We start from the raw sequence: 23,714 nt of genomic DNA, 5'->3' as shown, positions 1-23,714 counted from the left end.
CATTCAGCCCATCATGCCCACACTGGCTCAATAATTCACATTTTGACAAATTCTTACTTTAAATGACACGTTTCTGACTTTTTAGCTAATATTCATTTACTCCTGAAATTAAGGCTTTTCCAAATTTGCATTTGAAATATCCCATTCCCACTTTTTACAGTTGAAGTTCCATCCTGGTGAACATCTGGGAGACGGTGGCGTAGCGGTAATGTACTAATGGACTAGTAATCCAGAGACTCAGGCTAATGCTCTGAGAACATGGGTTCAAATCCCACCTATGAATAGAAATTCAATTAATAAATCTGGAATTGAAAGCTAGTCTCAGTAATGGTAACCATGAAGCTTATCAACTGTCATAAAAACCCCATCTGGTTCATTAATACCCCTTTAGGGAAGGAAATCTGCCATTTTTTACCTGGTCTGGCTCCAGACCCACAGCAATGCGGTTGACTCTTAACTGACCTGGCCTAAGTTCTTCAACACTCACCCAATATCAAAGAACCTCAGTATCCAGAGGACAGGCATAGCAAATAATTAAGGTGGCTCATGGAACATTTATTGAACAGGGTCTGGAATTTAAAGGGTGCAAATTACATTACATCTGTATAAAGCTCCAGTTGTACCCAATCCAAATGCTGGCTTCTTTTCTGGTCACCATTACTAAGATTCACCAGAATGATTGTTGGAACTGTTTTCTCTGAAGAGGACAGAAGGTTGATGAGAGGAGATTTGATCGAGGTATTCAAAAATCATGAGGGGTCTGGACAGAGCAGGCAGAGAAAAAAACTGTTCCCTCTGGTGGAAGGATCAAGAACCAGGAGGCACAGGTTTGAGGTAATTGGCAAACGAAGCAATGGAAACACGAGGAAAAATTTTTTTCACGCAGTGTTCACCAATGGGAAAGAAACCTGGCCTGGTCTGCATGTGACTCCAGACCTACAGCAATGAGGTTGACTCTTAAACTGCCCTCTGAAATGGTCCAGCAAGCCACTTGAGGGCATTTGGGAATTGACAAGAAATGCTGGCCTTGCCAGCAACGTCCACATCCCATGAAAAAAATAAGAAAATCAAAAAATATGAAAATTTGAATTATTCAAATATGGCTTCGCATTTTTAAAGGCATGTTCAATTGGACTTGATGTTCAACATAAGCTTTAATGATTTGTTTTGTTAATGGGCACAGATTCCGATCATACATGTAGTGAAACATTAATCACAGGGGGCATTGCGGTGAAAAAAAAATCCCAAACTGTTCCTAACTTAATCTAAAGCATCTGTAATATTTGGAATTTATTCTCTTGCACTAATTGGAATACTAAAATAAAGAAAGGGTGGAGGAGGTTTGTCCTGCATTATAGGCCAAAAGATAAACAAAATGCTCAATGGGTTAACTATACAGGAATAGGCTCAAAATAAATATAATTAAAGCTAGAGAATTGCTTCAATGCTGCTTAATACTCCCCCTCAGTGTAGTGCATCTTTGAGCACTAAGGAATTTTTTTTATTCATTCACAGGATGTGGGCGTCGCTGGCTAGGCCAGCATTTATTGCCCATCCCTAGTTGCCCTTGAGAAGGTGGTGGTGAGCTGCCTTCTTGAACCGCTGCAGTCCATGTGGTGTAGGTACACCCACAGTGCTGTTAGGGAGGGAGTTCCAGGATTTTGACCCAGCGACAGTGAAGGAACGGCCGATATATTTCCAAGTCAGGGCGGTGAGTGGCTTGGAGGGGAACTTGCAGGTGATGGTGCTTAATAATGCATTCCTGAATTTTTCTACGCCCCCACAATAACGATTTCTGAAGAAAATTACACATTCACCTCCAAAATTGGCAACACTCAAACATGCTGCTTCATGGTGAGGCTGCAGCTTATCTAATGGTCGACTCGAAAAGGGTGGATCAGATGCAGCAATTTATAATTCACACACCTTTTAAAAACAAAAATCTAATTTCAACTGCCCTTTGACAATGGAATGAGAAAGGGGCACCAATCAGTGGCAGCTTTAAACCACATCATTTCATTGGTTGAATTAGGGGATTTTTTTTTTATTTAAAAGATCTCACCCTGCCCGATAATATCTCTTTGGATTTCAAAATAATTTGTCTTACACAAACATTCACTCCCTCCACCATCGACGCACTGTAGCAGCAGTGTGTACCATCTACATGATGCACTGCAGCGACTCACCAAGGATCCTTAGACAGCGCCTTCCAAACCCACGACCACTACCAGCTGGAAGGGCAAGGGCAGCAGATAGATGGGAACACCACCACCTAGAAGTTCCCCTCCAAGTCACTCACCACCCTCACTTGGAAATATATCGGCCGTTCCTTCACTGTCGCTGGGTCAAAATCCTGGAACTCCCTCCCTAACAGCACTGTGGGTGTACCTACACCGCATGGACTGCAGCGGTTCAAGAAGGAAGCTCACCACCACCTTCTCAAGGGGCAACTAGGGATGGGGCAATAAATGCTGGACCGGCCAGCGAAGCCCACATCCCGTGAATGAATTAAAAAAAAACTGGCTTCTCAGCCCACATGAATCGATACAATCAGATCACTAGAAACCCAGCCCCAGGCCAATACAAACCCACCCCCACACAAACCCACCCACCACCACAGCCTCAAACACATCACCACCTTTTAAATTCTGTGAACAAAACAAAGAATCAATGCAGGCGAGGCTTTGCTATTCCAGATAAACCCCTCGATAAATTGGTTGCGTGCGAGAATGCTAACCACTCGCTGGAGCATCTTAAATTGTGTTTTATTAAAGAACTCTCTCCGGAGGTAGCAATCTTCATTAAGTTAAAAAGGTCAAGTCTTTTGTGAAATCCAAAAACGATTTAAAAGGGTTTTATTTTAACTGCAACAGCTCCACTTGCAATCAATCCCGAATGCTAAATTAACTAATCTAAATGTTATACCTCACTTGTAAGAAACCGATGGGGAAATGGGATTGGAGGAGGTGTTTCATTGAATTTACACCACTGAAAAAGGCCATTCAGCTCAACTGGTCAATGCTAGCACTTCTGCTCCACACAAACCACCTCTCACCCCATCACTATGTCCCCTTCCCCTCAAGGCTGTATATTTTTTCCTTTATTCATTCATGGGATGTGGGCATCGCTGGCTGGGCCAGCATTTATTACCCATCCCTAGTTGCCCTCGTGAAGATGGTGGTGAACCGCTACAGCCCATGTGGTGTAGGTACACCCACGGTGCTGTTAGGGAGGGAGTTCCCAGCGTTTGACCCAGCGACAGTGAAGGAACGGCGATATATTTCCAAGTCAGGACGGTGAGTGACTTGGAGGGGAACTTCCAGGTGGTGGTGTTCCCATCTATCTGCTGCCCTTGTCCTTCTAGATGGTAGTGGTCGTGGGTTTGGAAGGTGCTGCCTAAGAAGCCTTGGTGAGTTTCTGCAGTGCATCGTGTAGATGGTACACACTGCTGCTACTGTGCGTCGGGGGTGGAGGGAGTGAATGTTTGTGGATGGGGTGACAAGCGGGGCTGCTTTGTTCTGGATGGTGTCAAGCTTTTCGAGTGTTGTTGGAGCTGCACTCATCCAGGCAAGTGCAGAGTGTTCCATCAAACTCCTGACTTGTGCCTTGTAGATGGTGGACAGGCTTTGGGGAGTCAGGAGGTGAGTTACTCGTCGCATGATTCCTAGCCTCTGACCTGCTCTTGTAGCCACAGTATTTATATGGCTAGTCCAGTTCAGTTTCTGGTCAATGGTAACCCCCAGGATGTTGATAGTGGGGGATTCAGTGATGGTAATGCCGCTGAATGTCAAGGGGCGATGGTTAGATTCTCTCTTGTTGGAGGTGGTCATTGCTTGGCACTTGTGTGGTGCGAATGTTACTTGCCACTTATCAGCCCAAGCCTGGATATTGTCCAGGTCTTGCTGCATTTGGACATGGACTGCTTCAGTATCTGAGGAGTCGCGAATGGTGCTGAACATTGTGCAATCATCAGTGAACATCCCCACTTCTGACCTTGTGATGGAAGGAAGGTCATTGATGAAGCAGCTGAAGATGGTTGAAACTGGGACTGGGACTGGGATGACTGACCTCCAACAACCACAACCATCTTCCTTTGTGCCGAGAGTTTCCCCCCCCCCCAGATTCCCAATGACTCCAGTTTTGCCAGGGCTCCTTGATGCCACACTCGGTCAAATTTGATCATGCCACAACTGCAGGGGATGCACTTGCCCACACTTGCACAGTTTTAAAAAATTATTCGCTCATGGGGTGTGGGCGTCGCTGGCTCGGCCACCATTCAGTGCCCATCCCTAAATGCCCTTGTTCAGAGGGCATTTAATAGTCACCCACATTGCAGTGGGCTGTGGATCTAAGAGTCACCTGTAGGCAGATTTCCTTCCCTCCAGGACATTAGTGAACAAGATGGGTTTTTTCAGCAATCGGAAATGGTTTCATGGCCTTTGAGTTCCAGGTTTTTATTGAATTCAAATTTCACCATCTGCTGTGGTGGGTTTCGAATCCGGATCCCCGGGAATACTGGTGACAATACCACTTGCCATCGCCTCCCTTTGTTGCGGTACCTGTGTTAATGATATAGCCCGTACGCCGCAGACTATATACTGTACCATAGGGAACTCCGGCCCAAGTGTGAGAGACTGGGAACAATGCCTCCTGCAGGCCGGCAGCACCCACACCAAACCCAGAGTCGCTGCTACCGGTCACACAACTCAAGGGAGCAAATGTCAGTCAGACACCCCCTCAGCACAGGCTCCTGGTCCCCAATGGGGAAAACCGTGCATGCAATGGAAGGGGAGTACACATGCACATGTATGGTTTTAAGTCAATGCCAGGGCTTAAGTGTCCTCTTGGAATATATCTACACTGTTCACCTCGGGCACTCCCTCTGCTAACGAGTTCCACATTCTCACCACTCTCTCTCTCTCAAAGAAGTTTCTCCTCTTGGGTTTGTTCATGACTTTCTGATAGTTACGACCCACAGTCCACATGTTAGCTCCAGCAAAGCTAATAACACTCGTGGTGCCAGACTGTTACTTCAGGTTAAAGCCAGGCAGGAATCCTAACCTCCGGTCAATCTTTTTGTTCAAGGAACGGGCTCTCTCGCATCATCACAGCCAAGGCTACAGATGGAATAACAACTTGCGTTTCTGCAGGGTCTTTTGATCACAGTAAAACACCCCAAGGCGCCTCTTGGGAACATTATCAAACAGAAAAGTTAGGTTTCGAGCCACATAAGGAGATTAGGCAAAGCCTGGTCAAAGGAGGGGAGACAAGGAGAGAAATTGAGGGAAGGAATTCCAGAGCTAAAGGCGCATATGCCATAATGGTGGAGCAATTACAATCAGGGAAGCGCGAGAATCATAGAATGGTTACAAGCACATAAGGAGGCCCTTCAGCCCATCATGTCTGTGCTGGCCCTCTGAAAAGGAACAATTCACCTCTTGACACTCCTCAGGCTCTCCTGCAAGGGGGGAAAAGGCAACCTTTACCTCATTAATGAAGTCTCCAATGTCCCCAGGGTGAGGAGCGGCCGAGCGGACCGGGTACTGAGGCTCGGCGTGGATTGGCCGCTCGTCAACGCGTCGGATTCCCATGGGCTTTATCGCATCAGGTTCCACAGCGTCGGGCTGCTGAAGCTGGCTGAGGTCGTAGTCCTGTGGGCACGGACACAACAACACGTGGTCAAGCACCGCCTTCGAATGAACTCCTCAAACCCAGCGCTTTCTCCAAATCGCTCTCCCAGTGACCCCCACTCTCACCCACCACCCCTCTCCCCAAAACCCTTCACCACGCCTCACCTGATCCTCCTCTCCTCCGCCCTCCTCGTCATATTTCAGTATGTTATCTCGTACGTCATCCTCTGGGTCGATCAGCAACTGCTTGGCCTGACGCTCCTTGTCACGTCTCTTCATCCATATGACAAACAGCAAAACTAAGACTAGGAAGTAAAGAAAGAACTTGCATTGACATAGCACCTTTCACAGCTTCCCAAAGCACTTTACAGCCAATGGAGTCCTTCTGACACGTAGCCAACGTTGTAATGTAGGAATGTGTACACGGCAAGCTCCCACAAACAGCAGCGTGACAATGATCAGATAATCTGTTTTGGTGATGTTGGCTTAGGGATATTGGTAAGCACAACCGGGATAACTCTCCGGGGTCCTCTTCAAAATAACACTGCTGGATCTTTTACAGCTAGCCAAGAGGGCAGGTGGGCCCTTGCTTGTACAGCTTATCCACAAAATGGCACTTGTGACACAGTGCAGCATTCCCTCAGTACTACAGCAAGAACAGCCTGGATTTGGTGCTCAAATCGATGGAATGTAATATGGATCCACAACCTTCTAACTCGGAGGTGAGAGCGCCTCCCACTGAGCCAGTGCTGGCACTGTATGCTACACCACGGGTGGTCCGGAGGTAAGAGAAGTGCCAGGTGACCTGCCTACATTCTTCAAAACCGACCCAATAATAAAGAATTACATTACATCTGTATAAAGCTCCAGTTGCACCCAATTTGAATACTGGCTTATTTTCTGGTCACCATTACTAAGATTCACCAGAATGCTTGTTGGAACTGTTTCCCTTGGAAGAGAAGGTTGGGAGGAGATTTGATCGAGGCGTTCAAAAATCATGAGGGGTCTGGACAGAGCAGGCAGGGAAAAAACTGTCCCCACTGGTGGAAGGATCAAGAACCAGGAGGCACAGGTTTGAGGTAATTGGCAAACGAAGCAATGGAAACAGGAGGAGAAATTGTTTCCACACAGCGCGTGGTTAGGGTCTGGGATGCGCTGCCTGTGGTGGAGGCAGGTTCAATCGAGGCATTCAAGAGGGAGTTGGATTATTATCTGAAAAGGAAGAACGTGCAGGGCCACAGGGAGAAGGCAGGGGAGTGACACTAGGTGCATTGCTCATTCAGAGAGCTGGCACAGACACGACGGGCGGAATGGCCTCCTTCTGCGCTGTTAACAATTCTGTGATTCTTTAGTACTGGGGTAAAACTTTGGGCTTGGACGAGGCTTGTATCCCCTCGAATTTAGAAGACTATGGAGTGATCTAATTTAAGACGATTGAAGGAGTTGATAGGGTGAATAGAGAGAAATTATTTCCTCTGTTGGGTGGGCTGAGTCCAGAACAAGGGACCAGAACCTTAAAATTCGAGCCAGGCCATTCAGGAGTGATGTCAGGAAGCGCTGCTTCATAGGGGGGAGATGATGTAAGAGTGATGGCGCTGGGCAAGTGATCCAGAGCCCCAGGTCAATGCTCTGGGCACAAGGGTTCAAATCCCACCATGGCAGCTGGTGGATTTTGAATTCAATTAATAAATCTGCAAACATAAAAAGTTAAGTCTCGGTAATGGTGACCATGACGACTATCATTGAATGTTGTAAAAACCCATCTGGTTCATTAGTGCCCTTTAGGGAAGGAAATCTGCCGTCCTTACCTGGTCTGGCCTACATGTGACTCCAGACCCACAGCAATGCGGTTTACTCTTAACTGCCCCTCTGAAATGTTCAGTTCAAGGGCAATTTTGGAATGGCCTTGCCAGTGATGCCCACATCCCGTGAGAGAATAAAGATTAAAAAAAAACACTTCTTCGCATAAAGGGTAGTGGACATCTGGAACTCTCTCCTCCAAAAAACTGCTAAGGCTGGAGGGTGAGGGTGAGGGTGGGGTTTGCAGTTGGAACTTTCAACCCGAGGTTGACAGATTTTTGTTGAGTTAGAATATTAAGGGATATGAAATCAAGGTGGGTAGATGGGGGGGGTGAAGATACAGATCAGCCATGAGCTAATTGCATATTATTAGATAAAGTTTACAGCACAGAATGAATGTCACTTTGTAGATGTTTAGGCTCTGAACCAGCCTCCACCTCTTCGTTTAACCCCCGCCCCACCCCCCGGCCTCAACAAAATCTCCGAATTTACACGGCCAACTTGCCTGTGTCTGCACTGGCTCGCCCAAATAAGCACCTCACCCAGTGCCATTCTCCCGCCCTCTCTCCATATCCCTGCACGTTCTTCTTTTACAGAAGACAGTCTGATTCCCTTTTGAATGCCTCGATTAAAAAAAAAAGACATTCAACATATTCTTCTACGGTCTGGAGTCACATGTAGGCCAGACCGGGTAAGGACGGCAGATTTCCTTCCCCAAAGGACGTCAGTGAACCAGGCGGGTTTTTACATCAGTGATAGCTGTCATGGTCACCATTACTGAGACTAACTTTTTATGTTTGCAGATTTATTAATTGAACTCAAAATCCACCAGCTGCCATGGTGGGATTTGAACCCTTGTGCCCAGAGCATTGACCTAGGGCTCTGGATCACTTGCCCAGCGCCATCACCATTACATCATCTCCCCCCCATCATGAAGCAGCGCTTCCTGACATCACTCCTGAATGGCCTGGCTCGAATTCTGGCCCCTTGTTCTGGACTCCATCCACCCATCAGAGGAAATAGTTTCTCTCTATTCACCCTATCAACTCCTTCCTCCCTGCAGTGTTTATGTAGTTCCCCCTTAAATACAGTTATGCGATTGCCCTCAAACGTACTGTTGTCATTTTCTGGGAAGAAACAATTCCCCTCAGTTTCTCATGGGATTAAATGGTGGAACAGGCTCGAGGAGGCTGATGACCCCGCCTACATTTCCTACATTTCCTAACCCAGCATTCCAATTCCTACCCACACCGCTACACTAGGGTCCTCCATCTGGATGAACAGTGGGTGGAAATTCAAGCCTCATTTAACTGCTGGTGACTTGGTTGAAAGTACATTGTTACTCAAAGAAGATTGGCGAAAAGCAGAGCCAAGCTCAGTGAACACAACCGAATACCAACGGTTCCTGGGTACTTACTAAGCAATATGATGATGCACAGGAGGATTGCAATGATTGCCCCAGTTCCCAAACCAGCTGCGACGATAGCTTGTACTGAGGTGCAGTCACCATTTTCATCACATGGGCAGACCTTGACAAGTAGGATAGACGTAGCGGACTTGGGAGGGTTTCCGGAGTCCATAATCATGATTGGAACTTCATAGATGCCGTCATCGAGGATTCCGATCTTCAGGCTCAACTGGGCATAATCACCTAAATAAAAAGTAGTGAGTTACGAGAAACCCCAAAAAAAAAACCAAACATCTGGATAACGAACGCTCGAGTGTTTCTTCCCAAAGCTACACGATATCACATAGGCAGCACATGGAAATAAAGGACGTGATCATTAATTGTAAAATTATCCAAATCGTTATACTGTCATACAGCGCAGTTAACATAATCAAATATTGCGAGGCACTTCACAGAAGCATTACCACACACAGTCTTACATCGAGCCACATAAAGAGATACAAGAACAGGTGGCCAAAAACTTGGGTCAAAGAGTTAGTTTTAAAGGAGAGTCTTAAAGGGGAGGGGGAGGCACGGAGTGGTTTAAGAAGGGAATTCCAGCCCTCAGAACCCAGGCAGCTGAAGGCAGGGCCGCCAATATCGGAGTGATGAAAATCGGGAATGCTGAAGAGATTAGAATTGGAGGAACACAGGGATCTTGGGAGGATAGTAGGGAGGGGGGTGAGACCATGGGAGGGGTTTGTAAATAGGGAGGGCGGGAGATCGGAGACTGGCTATGAAAGCACTGGAGTCTGAAGTTAAGACAGGACGTGAACGAGAGGGTCCCACATTAGCAGATGCTACATAAAATTCAGTAAGGGTTTCTATTTCAATATATAGCAACGCATTGGCTTAACCCCATCCCTCTGAAGATCTGTTCTAGAGAACTGGCAAACAGCACTCCTTTGTACCAACGGCTGCTGACAGATGCAGAGCAGCCACATGGGGAATCGCCTCACATTTTCCACTCTGGTCTTAAAGCAGCCGCCTCGTCTATAGTCTCCACAGTCAAAGTGGCTGGGAACAGAAAACTCGAAAGTGTAACAAGAGCAGAAACCAAATCTTACGCTGAACGGCCTGATGTGGTTTATAAAAAAAGAAAAAAGACTTGCATTTATGTAGCACCTTTTATGGCCACGGGACGCCCAAAAGCACTTCACAGCCTATGAATTGCTTCTCGAAGAGCAGTAACTAATAAGTAACTAGTGCAGCAACATGGCAGCCAATTCGCACACGGCAGGTTCCCACAAACAGTAATGTGATAATGACCGGATAATCTGCTTTAAATGATACTTATTGAGGGGTAAATATTGGTCAAGGCAGAGGGCATAGCTCCATTGTTGTTTTTCCTGAAAGTGCCCTGGGACCTTTCACGTCTACTCAAGCAGGCAGGTAGGGCCTTGGTCTGACGTCTCAACCGAAAGCACCTCTGACACGGCCACACTCCCTCAGTGCTGCAGTGGGAATGTCGGTGTGGATTTTTATGCTCAAGTCCGGGGAGTGGAACTTGAACCCAGAACCTTGTGGCTCATACGAACATAGAACTCAGGAGCAGGAGTGGGCTAGGCTATTCTAGCCTGCTCCGCTATTATGTATGGCTGATCTGGTCGTGGTCTCAACTTCACTTTCCTGCCTGCTTCCGCCCCCCCCATAACCCTCGACTCCCTCGTCGATTAAAAATCCATCTCACTCAGCCTTGAATAAATTCATTGTTCCACTGCTTTCTGCGGGAGAGAATCCCAAGTACTGACAGCTCAGAAAAAATTCCTCCTCATCTCCGTCTTAAAATGGGAAACGTCTTATTCTTAAACTGTGCCCTCTAGTTCTAGTCTCCCCCGGCCCCCGCCAACCCCAGAGGGAAGATCGTACCCCCTCGCATCCACCCTATCAAGTCTCCTCAATATCACTGATGTTTCAATAAGATCACCTCTCATTCTTCTAAGCTCCAATGGGTGTAGGCCCCCACCTGCTCAACCTTTCCTCATAAAATCACCCCTTTATCCCAGGAATGAGTCGAGTGAACCTTTGCTGAACGGCTAACGCAATTATAGCTTCCCCCCACCCCCCCACCCCTCACAAAATATTCTGGAATACTGTACACAGTATTCGAGAATACTGCCAGAATACAGCTCATACGGACTCGAAACGTTAACTCTGTTTCTCTCTCTCTCTCTCTCCACAGATGCTGCCAGGCCTGCTGAGTTTTTCTAGCATTTTCCGTTTTTATTTCAGGATTTCCAGCATCCGCAGTATTTTGCTTTTATCACAGTATTCCAGACGCAGTCTCGCCAAGGACCCAGAGGTCAGCCGAGTCCAAAAAAAGTGTGGCAAACACTTTTCGGGTGAGGCATTAAACCGGGGGCCCAGACTCCTTTCTCAGGTGGCTGCAAAAAAAGATCCCACGGCCACTATTTGGAAGGAGGACAGGGGAGCTGAGCTGGGTGACTTGCCCAATTAGTTAAGCCCTCAATCAATCAATCAATATTACAAAATAAACGACGTGGCGGTGATCACATTGCTGTGACACTTTGTTTTGTGAAACCCGTGAACGCACTTCTGACATCACCGGGGCCTCGAAACACTTGACTGCTGTGGTAAAGATCACAGAGACGTTCCGAAGGTGTGAAAGGTGCGATGTAAATGCAAGACTTTCTTTCTCCCCCCACCACCCCCTATTTTACACAATAAGCGCGCTCGCTATTTGCCTCAGGAAACCCCCCAGAGCGTTTTTTGTTTCCCTCACCATTGAGCCGGGTGATGGTCCAGTTCCTGGTCACATCTGGGGGACTGTCGGGAAGCTCAAAGGCAAAGGGCCCGGTGTTTGGGTCCATGTCCATGTCCACGGCAGTGATATTAATGGCGTTCGGATCCGGCTTCTCGCAAATGGAGACCTCTTGCGGGAACACCTCCGGGGCGTTGTCGTTGGTGTCGAGCAGCAGGATTTGCAGAGTGCCCGTCCCACTCGCAGGGGGGATACCTGGACAGAACGGAGGGGGTTATTAGCATTTTGCAAACGGTACACTCGTGATGTTGGTCCATTTACCAGAGGAATGTTAAGCTTCCATCTGAAGTTAGACAAAATAGTCATTCCCAAAGATAGCCAAAACTCAAACCACACTTCAAGCAGCACCTTCTTGCCCATGGCTACACGTTTAAACGATATTTCCATAACTCAGCAAGTGTTAAGGCAAATCACACAAGCAGAGCTTACACCAGATGGCCGGGTATCTGGGGGGCTAATGCCCCACGGGCAGGTTAACCATCCATCTTCGTCTTGAGGTGCGTTAATGTTTCTTGCAACATATGTGATTACACTCCCGTCAAAATGAAGAGCGGGCATGAAATCACCACATCGCTTCCAACGTTTCACCCTTGAACACATTGTGTACAGCATGAACTCTAGTAAACCCACAGCACAAAGCAGCCTAAATTCACATTCACACTCACACTGTCTCCAATCGCACCGGTACCAATCTGTAAAGAAATGTAGAGCACGGTTAAACCTTTCATTCACTTCTTCAACCAGTTAATTTTCACCTATTTTGGTTATTTTTTCCAAAAAAAAACTGGTTGCACAAATCGAATACCATCACGAAGGCTGTGTGTGCTTTATGTCTCGCTCTGAGTAAAACTCAAGTGCATCATCCACAAGTGTGTAACACCAATTCACTTCTTAAAATCACTTCTTAAAATAAAATTAAAAGACTCACTTTCACTTAACAGCACCGTGGGCAGCTGCTTTCTGGAGCCGCTGCAGTCCCTGCAGTGTAGGTACACCCACAGTGCTGTTAGGAAGGGAGTTCCAGGATTTTGACCCAGCGACAGTGAAGGAACGGCGATATATTTCCAAGTCAGGATGGTGAGTGACTTGGAGGGGAACTTCCAGGTGGTGGTGTTCCCATGTGTCTGCTGCCCTTGTCCTTCTAGATGGCAGAGGTCATAGGTTTGGAAGGTGCTGTCTAAGGAGCCTTGGTGAATTCCTGCAGTGCATCTTGTAGATGGTACACACTGCTGCTACTGTGCGTCGGGGGAGGATGGAGTGAATGTTTGTGGACGGGGTGCCATTTAAGCGGGCTGCTTTGTCCTGGATGGTATCAGGCTTGAGTACTGCAGTTCAGGGCAAGTGAGGAGCATTCCATTACACTGCCTTAACACAAAAGAGAGGAATGGGATTAAACCGTATGGTCCCTCGAGTCTGTTCCATCATTCAATGCCATTATGACCGATCTTCATTCACAATTCCACTTTCTCAGGCTGATTCCCATATCCCTCAATTCCTTTAGGGTCTAAAAATCTAGCAATGTGATCCTCTGCTGGTCACCACAAGCCCAAAGTATATTAATCAAGAGTCATGAAGGCCATTGCATCGAGGGGGGTGGAGGGGGTGGGGGGGGGGATGTGCAAGAGTAACTCAAGCACAATGATGCCCAGGGTGAACCTTTTTGATATCAAGAGGTGGTGAACTGGTTCCTGACTGTGTCAGTCCCGAGTGCGCGCAAAATAGGTGCGGAAGTAGGCAAATTGGTCTCCTTGAGCCTTCAAAAAAGATCATGGCTGATCTGCTTGCGTTACTAATTCCACATTCCAATTCCATCCACCCCCGATAACCTCCGATTCCCCTTGCCCGACAAGAATCTATCACGCCGTATTGAAGAGTGACGGGGTTTAAGTTAGCGTATACACGGTTAGTGAGATCTCCTCTGGGTTTGTGGCCATGCCCTGAGGAGGTTAGAGAGGATTCCTCCTCACCATCGCCTCCAGCCCCACCCCCCACCCCAACTTCTCTTTCGGTCCTGGGCGTGTTTTTCACGATCCTTGCCTCTCCCAGGATATTCCGAGGCTGCAGGGATAAGGCGGACTGGAGGAAGGATCCGGTCGTCCATTCCCAAGCCACAATGGCAGGACAGAGCAGCAGGCCTCATGTGACTGACCGGCCTAAGGCCCAGACTGCTTCACTAAAAGGCCGCGCAGGAACAGGAACAGGTGGTAAAGTCAGCATTGCCAAACCGATTTGTGTGCCCCCAACTACTACCCCAGTTTCCAGTGCACACAGGTGGGCAGGAAAAAAAGAAACACCGCCCCCCCCTCCCTGATCTCTACTCCCTGCTAGTTCGATGGCACATTCTGAGCCAGTTAATGGCGGCGTTCCTCTGGTAATTAATTGGCCATTAATCCCTGACCTCACTGGGGAGGGAGGTAGAACCAGCGATTTTTTATAAACAAAAACAGAATTACCTGGAAAAACTCAGCAGGTCTGGCAGCATCGGCGGAGAAGAAATCAGTTAACGTTTCGAGTCTTCACGACCCTTGAATTACCTGGAAAACCTCAGCAGGTCTGGCAGCATCGGTGGAGAAGAAATCAGTTAACGTTTCGAGTCTTCACGACCCTTCAAGGGTCGTGAAGACTCGAAACGTTAACTGATTTCTTCTCCACCGATGCTGCCAGACCTGCTGAGTTTTTCCAGGTAATTCTGTTTTTGTTTTGGATTTCCAGCATCCGCAGTAGCTTTTAGCTTTTTGTTTTTATCTCAGCGATTTTTTATACCTGTCCGGGTCGTGGTGACTGCCAGCAGCCCAACCTCGTACAAGCGAAGGAGAGGGCCGAGTATTGTGAAACAAGCAAGGGTTTTGAATCGATCTCAAAAAAACGCAAGACCAGGTCACCAGAGTTTACAAACATTGCACGCTCGAGCGAAGCTTGAAATGCTTTTGTGGAAATTGAAACAACATCGGTATTGTTTTTCAATCAGCATTTCTTTGACCGTTTCGCTCGGTGTCGTAAAGTGCGGAGGTCAGCGTATATTTAGCAAAACAAGAGCGAGATTAACACACACTTGTTTTGCAACCTAACAAAAGGAGTCGAACAAACATTCCACGTACCGCTATCTGATGCCAGGAATGTTGCGTTGTACATATTATTGTTCACATAGGGGGATTCTCGGTCCAGCACTGCGATTGTGGTAATTTGCCCGCGCAACGGGTCAATTTTGAGCCAGTTTGCAGGATCCGATAGCTTTGAATATCTGAAATTTAAGAAAAAAAATTTAAACACGGTTTAGATCATACACCAGGCCACTTATTACATCAGAATCATCCAGGACAGGAGGCCATTCAAACAGCGTGGGCACAACAAGCTGAACAAGGTACCCAATTAATCCCACTCCCCTGCTCTTGCCCCCTCCCCCCCAACCCTCCCCCAAACAGCCCAGGAAACTTTCCTTTCACTGGAACACAACACATCTGTGCAGGCTGACATTCCAAAAAGGACTCTGGAATAAGAACACAGAACTTCACAAGAAAACACAAATTAGGCATCAGACCAGAGTATGGGATTTTTCCTCCTAGTCTGTGAAGTTTAGTAGAGACAGATTTTTTTGCACACAAATGTTAAAAAAATCTTTATGGGAAATGCAGTGATGTGGTCTCGGGGGCGGTGGGGTGGGGGTGGGGGGAGGGAAGAGAAGCATTTCCACGAACACATGATTGAAATTGTTGGCTGTATGGTCACCTTCCTGGGTTCAACCTACCTCTCCGAGCAAGCCTTTCGGTCACCGGTTCAAACATCTCGGCCGCTCAGTGTCAAATCTTTATTTGATGACACTCCCGCGAAGGGTCTCGGAACATTTTACTCCGTTAAAAGGCGTTATTTAAACACAAGGAAGTTTTTCCAATCAGGAACTCGGAGGAGGAGTATGGAGGGGTTAGGAAAAGAGGCATCACTGACGCACAGTGGCAGCAGTATGTGTGTACCATCTGCAAGATGCACTGCAGCAACTCACCAAAGCTCCTTGGACAGCACCATAAGACATAGGAGCAGAAATTAGGCCATTCGGCCCATCGAGTCTGCTCCGCCATTCTATCATGGTTGATAAGTTTCTCAACCCCATTCTCCCACCTTCTCCCCGTAACCTTTGATTCCCTTACCAATCAAGAACCTATCTATCTCGGTCTTAAATACACTCAATGACCTGGCCTCCACAGCCTTCTGTGGCAATGAGTTCCATAGATTCACCACTCTCTGGCTAAAGAAGTTTCTCCTCATCTCTGTTCTAAAAGGTCTTCCCTTTACTCTGAGACTGTGCCCTCAGGTCCTAGTCTCTCCTACTAATGGAAACATCTTCCCCATGTTCACTCTATCCAGGCCTTTCAGTATTCTGTAAGTTTCAATCAGATCCCCCCTCATCCTTCTAAACTCCATCGAGTATAGACCCAGAGTCCTCAAACGTTCCAAACCCACGGCCACGACCATCTAGCAGGACAAGGGCAGCAGATAGATGGGAACACCACCACCTGGGAGATCCCCTCCAAGCCACTCACCATCCCGACTTGGAAATATATCGGCCGTTCCTTCACTGTCGCTGGGTCAAAATCCTGGAACTCCCTCCCTAACAGCACTGTGGGTGTACCTACACCACACGGACTGCAGCGGTTCAAGGCGGCGGCTCACCACCACCTTCTCAAGGGGCAATTAGGGATGGGCAATAAATGCTGGGCCCAGCCAGCGACGCCCACGTCCCGTGAATGGAATTTTTTTTTTAAAAAAGAGGAAAATTGTATGCGTCACAGGTCAACTCTTCAAAAAGCAGAACACCACGGGTGTTAAAACCTGAGCTAGAAACGGTAGGCTGAAACATTCCGCAGCACAGTTAACAGGGGTCGCCGGGTTCTAATGGAAGATCACCGACCCGAAACATGGACCCTGTTCGTCTCTCCACAGGTGCCGCCTGACCAGCTGAGTATTGCCCAGCGCGCTCTGTCTCTAGGCAAGCTCAACTCTTGCCAGGGATTGCTGAGCTAGACATAGCAGCGCTTAACAAAGGGAAACCACAACAGGATAATCAGAGCATTTTTTTTTTTGTTAAATAAAAGCAGCTTTCCCAACACGGAGTTGAGAGAAGTTGTTTTAGTAGGGCCAGGCTTTGTTGGAGACAGTCAAAGTGCACTCACGGACCGACAGTGTCTCCTGCTGAAGCAACGATCATTTTAAAATTCTCGCCTTCTGTAATCTATCTGTTCCAGTCCCACACTCCTCAGTTATCCCTGCACTGCTACAAGCTGACCCCCTGAGCATCTCCGATTATGAGCTGCCTTCCTTGGGCTGTCCCTCGGGGCCGAGAGTGCTTTGCTTCCACACTAAAAACGGGTTCCCAGGGGACTGAAGAGACCAATGCGTAACCTCCAGTCTCTGTCACCGGCGAGGCTGACGGGTGGGCGGGGTGCCCGCGTTGTCCATTCTCTCCTTTCGCCGTCGACGGTCGGCTTCAGCTAGCCCACGGCAAGGATAGACTCGAGGAGTCCAGCTCCTTCCCAGATGCTTTCCCTCCACTCCGGGCGGACCTGGGCCAGGGATTCCCAGATGTCATTGGGATGTTGCACTTTCTTCGAGGAGGTTTTGAGGGTGTCTTTGAAGCGTTTACTCTGCCCTTGCGGAGTTTCGCTCATCGTGTCGGAGCTCCGAGTAGAGCGCTTGTTCCGGGAGTCTCGTGTCAGGCATGCGGACGCTATGGCCCACCCGGCAGAGCTGATGGAGCGTGGTCAATGCTTCGATGCTGGGATATTGGCCTGAGTGAGAACACGGACGTTGGTGAGCCTATCCTGCCAACGGATTTGCAGGGTCTTGCAGAGGCAGCGCTGGTGGTACTTCTCCAGAGTTTTGAGGTACCTGTTGTACATGGTCCACATCTCTGAACCATCCAGGAGGGCAGGTATCACTGCTGCTCTGTGGGCCATGGGCTTGGTGACAGGTTTAAGATCCTGGTCTTCAAACACTCTCTCCCGAAGGCAGTGCTGACACACTGAAGGCCGTGTTGAAGCTCGTCGTTGATATCTGCCCTTGTTGACAGTAGCTCCCCAAGGTATGGAAAATGGCCCATGCTGTCCAAGGCTTCGTCGTGGATCTTGATAACCGGGGTGGTGGGGGTGCAGGTTAGTAGAGGACCTTTGTCTTACCAATGTTTAGTGTAAGGCCCATGATCTCGTACGCCTCGGTGAAGGTGTTGACGATGGCCTGGAGCTCGGCCTCCGAGTGTGCGCAGACACAAGCATCGTTGCATTACTGTGCTTCAATGACAGAGGATGGGACAACCTTGGATCTGGCCTGCAGGCGGCGGAGGTTGAACAGATTCCCGCTTGTCCTGTAGTTTATCTCCACTCCAGCGGGCAGCTTGCTGAGGGTGAGATGGAGCATTGCGGCAAGGAAGATTGAGAAGAGCGTTGGTGCGATGACACAGCCTTGCTTGACCCCAGTCCAAACATGGATTATCTGTGGTGGATCCATTGGTTGGGGTGATGCCTTGCATGTCATAGAGGTCTACAGCACAGAAAAAGGCCCTTCAGCCCATCGAGTCTGTGCCAGTCAAACAAGTACCTAACTATTCTAATCCCATTTTCCAGCACTAGGCCCATAGCCTTGTATGCCATGGCAGTGCAAGTGCACATCCAAATACTTCTTAAATGTTATGAGGGCTTCTGCCTCTAACACCCTTTCAGGCAGTGAGTTCCAGATTTCCACCACCCTCTGGGTGAAAAAATTCTTCCTCACATCCCCTCTAAACCTCCTGCCCCTTACCTTAAATCTATGCCCCCTGGTTATTGATCCCTCCACCAAGAGGAAAAGTTCCTTCCTGTCTACCCTATCTATGCCCCTCATAATTTTATACACCTTAATCATGTCCCCCCTCAATTTCCTCTGCTCCAGGGAAAGTAACCCCCGTCTATATCCTCCTGTAATCTAAGGCTATCCTCCTCACTATTTACCACCCCACCAATTTTCATGTCAATCCGCGAACTTACTGATCAACCCTCCTACATTCAAGTCTAAATCGTTTATATATACCACAAACAGCAAGGGACCCAACACTGATCCCTGTGGAACCCCACTGGACACAGGCATCCAGTCACAAAAACACCCCTCGACCATCATCCTCTGCTTCCTGCCACTCAGCCAATTCTGGATCTAATTTGCCTTGGATCCCATGGGCTCTTACCTTCATTATCAGTCTCTCATGCAGGACTTTATCAAAAGCCTTGCTGAAGTCCAAGTAGACTTCGTCAAATGCATTGCCCTCATCTATACACCTGGTCACCTCTTCGAAAAATTCAATCAAATTGGTCAGACATGACCTCCCCTTAACAAAATCATGTTGACTGTCCTTGATTACTCCCTGCCTCTCCAAGTGTAGATTAATTCTGTCCCTCAGAATTGCTTCCAATAGTTTCCCCACCACTGAGGTTAGACTGACTGGCCTGTAGTTCCCTGGTTTATCCCTTCCTCCCTTCTTGAATAATGGTACCACACTGGCTGTCCTCCAGTCCTCTGGCACCTCTCCTGTGGCCAGAGAGGTATTGAAAATTATTGTCAGCGCCCCTGCTATCTTCTCCCTTGCCTCACTCAACAGCCTGGGATACATATCATCCAGGCCTGGAGATTTATCTACTTTTAAGCCTGCCAGACCACTTAGAACCTCCTCCCTTTCTATGCTAATTTCTTTAATTACATCACAGTCCTTCTGCCTGATTTCCATACCCATGTCGTCCCTCTCACATGTGAACACTGACACAAAGCATTCATTTAGAACCCTACTTACGTCTTCCGGCTCCACACACAAATTACCACTATGCTCCTTAATGGGCCCTACTCTTTCCCTAGTTACCCTCTTACTCTTAATGTACTTGTAAAATAACTTTGGATTTTCCTTTATTTTACCTGCCAATGTTTTTTCATGCCTCCTCTTTGCTCTCCTAATTTCCTTTTCAAGTTCACCCCTACACATTCTATACTCCTCTAGGGCTTCCGCTGTTCTGAGCCCTCGGTATCTGCCATAAGCCTCCCTTTTTCTCTTTATCCAATCCTGTATATCCCTCGACATCCAGGGTTTCCTGGATTTGTTGGTCCCACCCTTTGTCTTTACTGGAATATGTTGGCCCTGTACTCTCCCTATTTCCTTGTTGAGTGAGTCCCACTGCTCTGACGCAGATTTACCTAAAAGTAGCTGCTCTCAGTCCACTCTGGCCAATCATATCTGATCTGATTGAAAATCGGCCTTCCCCCAATGTAGAACTCTGATTTCTGGCCCATCCTGGTCCTTTCCCATAACAACCTGTATCTAATGGCGTTATGATCACTATTTGCAAAATGCTCCCCCACTAATACCTCTACCACTTGCCCGGCTTCATTCCCTAAAATTAAGTCCAAGACTGCCCCCTCTCTTGGACGGCCTTCTACGTACTGGCTTAAAAAGCTCTCCTGGATGCATTTTATGAATTCTGCTCCCTCTAAACCTATCACACTATGACTAACCCAGTTAATGTTGGGGAAGTTGAAATCTCCCACTATTACTACCCTATTATTTTTACACTTCTCTGAAATTTGCCTACATATCTGTTCTCCTATTTCTCTCTGGCTGTTTGGGGGCCTATAGTACACTCCCAGCAATGTGATTGTTCCTTTTTTGTTTTTAAGTTCTACCCATATGGCTTCATTTGAGGAGCCTTCTAAGATGTCATCCCTCCTTACTGCTGTAATTGATTCCTTGATCAATATTGTGATACCCCCTCCTCATTTACCTCCTTCCCTGTCTCGCCTGAAGACCCTGTATCCTGGAATATTGAGCTGCCAATCCTGCCCCTCTCTCAACCATGTCTCTGTGACAGCAATGACATCATACTCCCAGGTGTTAATTTATGCCCTCAACTCATCTGCCTTATTTGTCAGACTCCTTGCATTAAAATAAATACCATCCAACCTTGCCAAACTCCCTTGTGCCTTAACTGGCCTATAATTTCTATGCCTTCCAGACTCACTTGCTCTCTCTTCTAATTTTGGCTGTGCATCTCCTCATGTTGAACCTTCTCTCAGGAGCCCATCCCCCTGCCAAGTTAGCTTAAACCCTCCCCAACAGCACTAGCAAACCTCCCTGCAAGGATGTTGGTCCTATTCTGGTTCAGGTGCAACCCGTCCGCCTTGTACAGGTCCCACCGCCCCCAGAAACGACCCCAATGTCCCAGAAATCTAAAGCCTCCCTCCTGCACCATCTCTCCAGCCACACATTCATCTAGGCTAACCTCTTATTTCCATACTCACTAACGTGTGGCACCGGAAGTAATCCAGAGATTACTACCTTTGAGGTCCTGTTTTTCAATCTGTTTCCTAGCTCCCTAAATTCTGCTTGCAGGACCTCATCCTTCTTTCTACCTATGTCGTTGGTACCAATATGTACCACGATCTCTGTCTGTTTGCCCTCCCCCTTTAGAATGCCCTGCAGCCGTTCAGTGACATCCTTGACCCTGGCACCAGGGAGGCAACATACCATCCTGGAGTCATGTCTACGGCCGCAAAAACGCCTGTCTGTTCCTCTTACTATCGAGTCTCCTACCACTATTGCTCTTCCCCTCTTTTTCCTCCCCCCCTGTGCAGCTGAGCCACTCACCGTGCCATGAGCATGGCTGCACTCCCCAGAGGAACCGTCACTCTCACCGTTTTCCAACACAGAGAAATGGTTCTCGAGTGAGATGCACCCTGGGGATTTCCTGACTACCTGCCTGACACCTTTCCTCCGACTGATGGTCACCCATTCCCTCTCTGTCTGCATTTCCGTAAGCCGTGGGGTGACGACGTCTAAAAATGAGCTATTCATGAAACTCTCCGCCTCGTGGATGCACCTCAGTGCCTACAGCTGCTGCTCAAGCTCAGAAATTCGGAGTTCAAGTAGCTGCAGCTGGTGGCACTTCCCGCACATGTGGTTGGTCAGAGCATAGGAGCGTCTAGGACTTCCCACATGTTGCAGGCGGTACATAACACTGCATTGAGCTGCCCTGCCATGCCTCTAATTAAAAAAAACGTTAAATTATTTATGTACTTTAAACTAGAACCCTAACCTTTCCTTAGCTTAATCTATTTTAAACGGGAGAAAAAAACTGGAGAAAAACACTTACCCGCTACTCACCAATCAGCTCTCACCTTTGTGCTGACATCACTTTTTGAAGTGACTGCTTCAATGGGATGCTGACTACAGGACGCTCTTCCCAGACTGCTTCACCGTGATGCTGACTGCAGGACGCTCTTCCCAGGCTGCTTCACCGTGATGCTGACTGCAGGACGCTTTTCCCAGACTGCTTCACCGTGAGACGCACTTCCCAGACTGCTTCATCCTGATGCTGACTGCAGGATGCTCTTCCCAGACTGCTTCACCGGGATGCTGACTGCAGGATGCTCTTCCCAGACTGCTTCACCGGGATGCTGACAGCAGGACGCTCTTCCCAGACTGCTTCACCCCGATGCTGACTGCAGGACACTCTTCCCAGACTGTCATCGTGGAGCAGATGGAGGATGGCGACAAATTTTTTAGGGGCAGCCGAAATGGAGGGGGATTCTCCATAATCCGTCGCAATTGACAGTGCCTTTGTGACATCAAAGTCGGCCATGTACAAGGGTTGGTGCTGTTTCCCACATTTCTCTTGCGGTTGATTTTAAGTGCTCTACCATTGGCAACGAAGGCCCAAAAACTCTGGAATTCCCCTTCTACACCTCTCCTTCCCCCTTTCCTCCTTTAAGGTGCTCTTGTAGCCTCCCTCTCTTTCACCTGTGCTAATATCTCATCTGGCCAAATTTTGTCTGATAACACTCCTGCGAAGTGCCTTGGGATGCCTTATTAGGTTAAAGGTGCTACAGAAATGCAGTTACGGGACATGGCCGTTGCTGGCTAGGCCAGCACTTTTATAGCCCAACTCTAATTGCCCCTGAGGTGGTTGCCATTGAATGGTTGGCAGGTCAGATAAGGCAAGGTATTCCTCGGAGAGAATTTGCTTCAGCTGTTATTTGACAAATTCGGGTGCCACTGTCTGCTTCAGTTATCATTCAGTAATCACCAGAGCCACTATAACGTACTAAAAGGCAACAAATGCAGGAAGGAAGAATTGACGGCTTTGTGGTCAAAATGACGTGTGTGAGATGCCTGTTCCCATTGATCAGAGGAATTGGGTACACAGAATTCCATTGAATTTACTGCACAGAAACAGGCCATTCAGCCCGTCAGGTCTAGTCAGTGTTTGGTGGGGAGGTGGCAGCCTCGTGGCATTGTCGCAGGACTAATAATCCAGAGACCCAGGGCAATGCTCTGGTGACCCAGGTTCAAATCCCACCGTGGGGATTCCCAAACAACTCTGGATTTAAAAGTCTAATCTTGACCATGAAACCGTACGCTGATTGTTGTAAAAACCCACCGGTTCACCGATGTCCTTTAGGGAAGGAAATCTGGCATCCTTACCTGGTCTGGCCTACATGTGACTCCAGACCCACAGCAATGTGTTTGACTATTAGCTGCCCTCTGAAATGGCCTTGCAAGCCACTCAGTTCTCAAGGGCAATTAGGGATGGGCAATAAATGCTGGTCTAGCCAGTGACGCCCACATCCCATGAACAAATAAAAAGATTCTCCATGAGCCCGCTTAAACCAGACTCCATGTCACCCTATCAACATATCCTTCTATTCCTTTCTCCCTCATAAGCTTATCTAGCTTTCGCTTAGGTACATCCAATCTATTTGCCTCAACCACACCCTGTGGTAGTGAGTTGCACATTCTCACCACTCTTTGGATAGGAAGAAGTCTTTCCGGAATTCCCTATTGGATTTATCAGCGACCATCTTATATTGATGGCCCCTTATTTTGGATTCCCTCAAGTGGAAACATCCTCTCTACATATACCCTATCAAACCCTTCATCAGTTGAACATTAAATGGCTCACCCCATCAACCTTCCCTTTCGCAGAGTGAGTCTGTACAGTCTTCCCCGATGGTTATATTGTTTAGCCCATAAACAATTCATTGCAAAACAATCAAA

The 23,714-nt window shown here is 47.9% G+C and overlaps 1 protein-coding gene across 1 annotated transcript in view; it reads right to left on the bottom strand.

The window, feature by feature from the left end:
• The window catches only part of LOC144680039 (cadherin-2-like), a 183,427-nt gene that overhangs the window by 9,545 nt on the left and 150,168 nt on the right, over positions 1 to 23,714 (bottom strand). The window contains exons 11-15 of the mRNA XM_078541142.1: positions 14,758 to 14,900; positions 11,621 to 11,854; positions 8,848 to 9,081; positions 5,796 to 5,935; positions 5,487 to 5,651 (exon numbers count right to left, since the gene is read on the bottom strand). Coding sequence (XP_078397268.1) covers positions 5,487 to 5,651; positions 5,796 to 5,935; positions 8,848 to 9,081; positions 11,621 to 11,854; positions 14,758 to 14,900 — 916 coding nt within the window. The remainder of the gene's footprint in view (positions 1 to 5,486; positions 5,652 to 5,795; positions 5,936 to 8,847; positions 9,082 to 11,620; positions 11,855 to 14,757; positions 14,901 to 23,714) is intronic.

Source organism: Cetorhinus maximus, chromosome 4 (genome assembly GCF_964194155.1).
Source record: "Cetorhinus maximus chromosome 4, sCetMax3.hap1.1, whole genome shotgun sequence".
NCBI classification, from domain to species: domain Eukaryota; kingdom Metazoa; phylum Chordata; class Chondrichthyes; order Lamniformes; family Cetorhinidae; genus Cetorhinus; species Cetorhinus maximus.
This window is presented reverse-complemented; position numbering and strand designations above follow the sequence as displayed.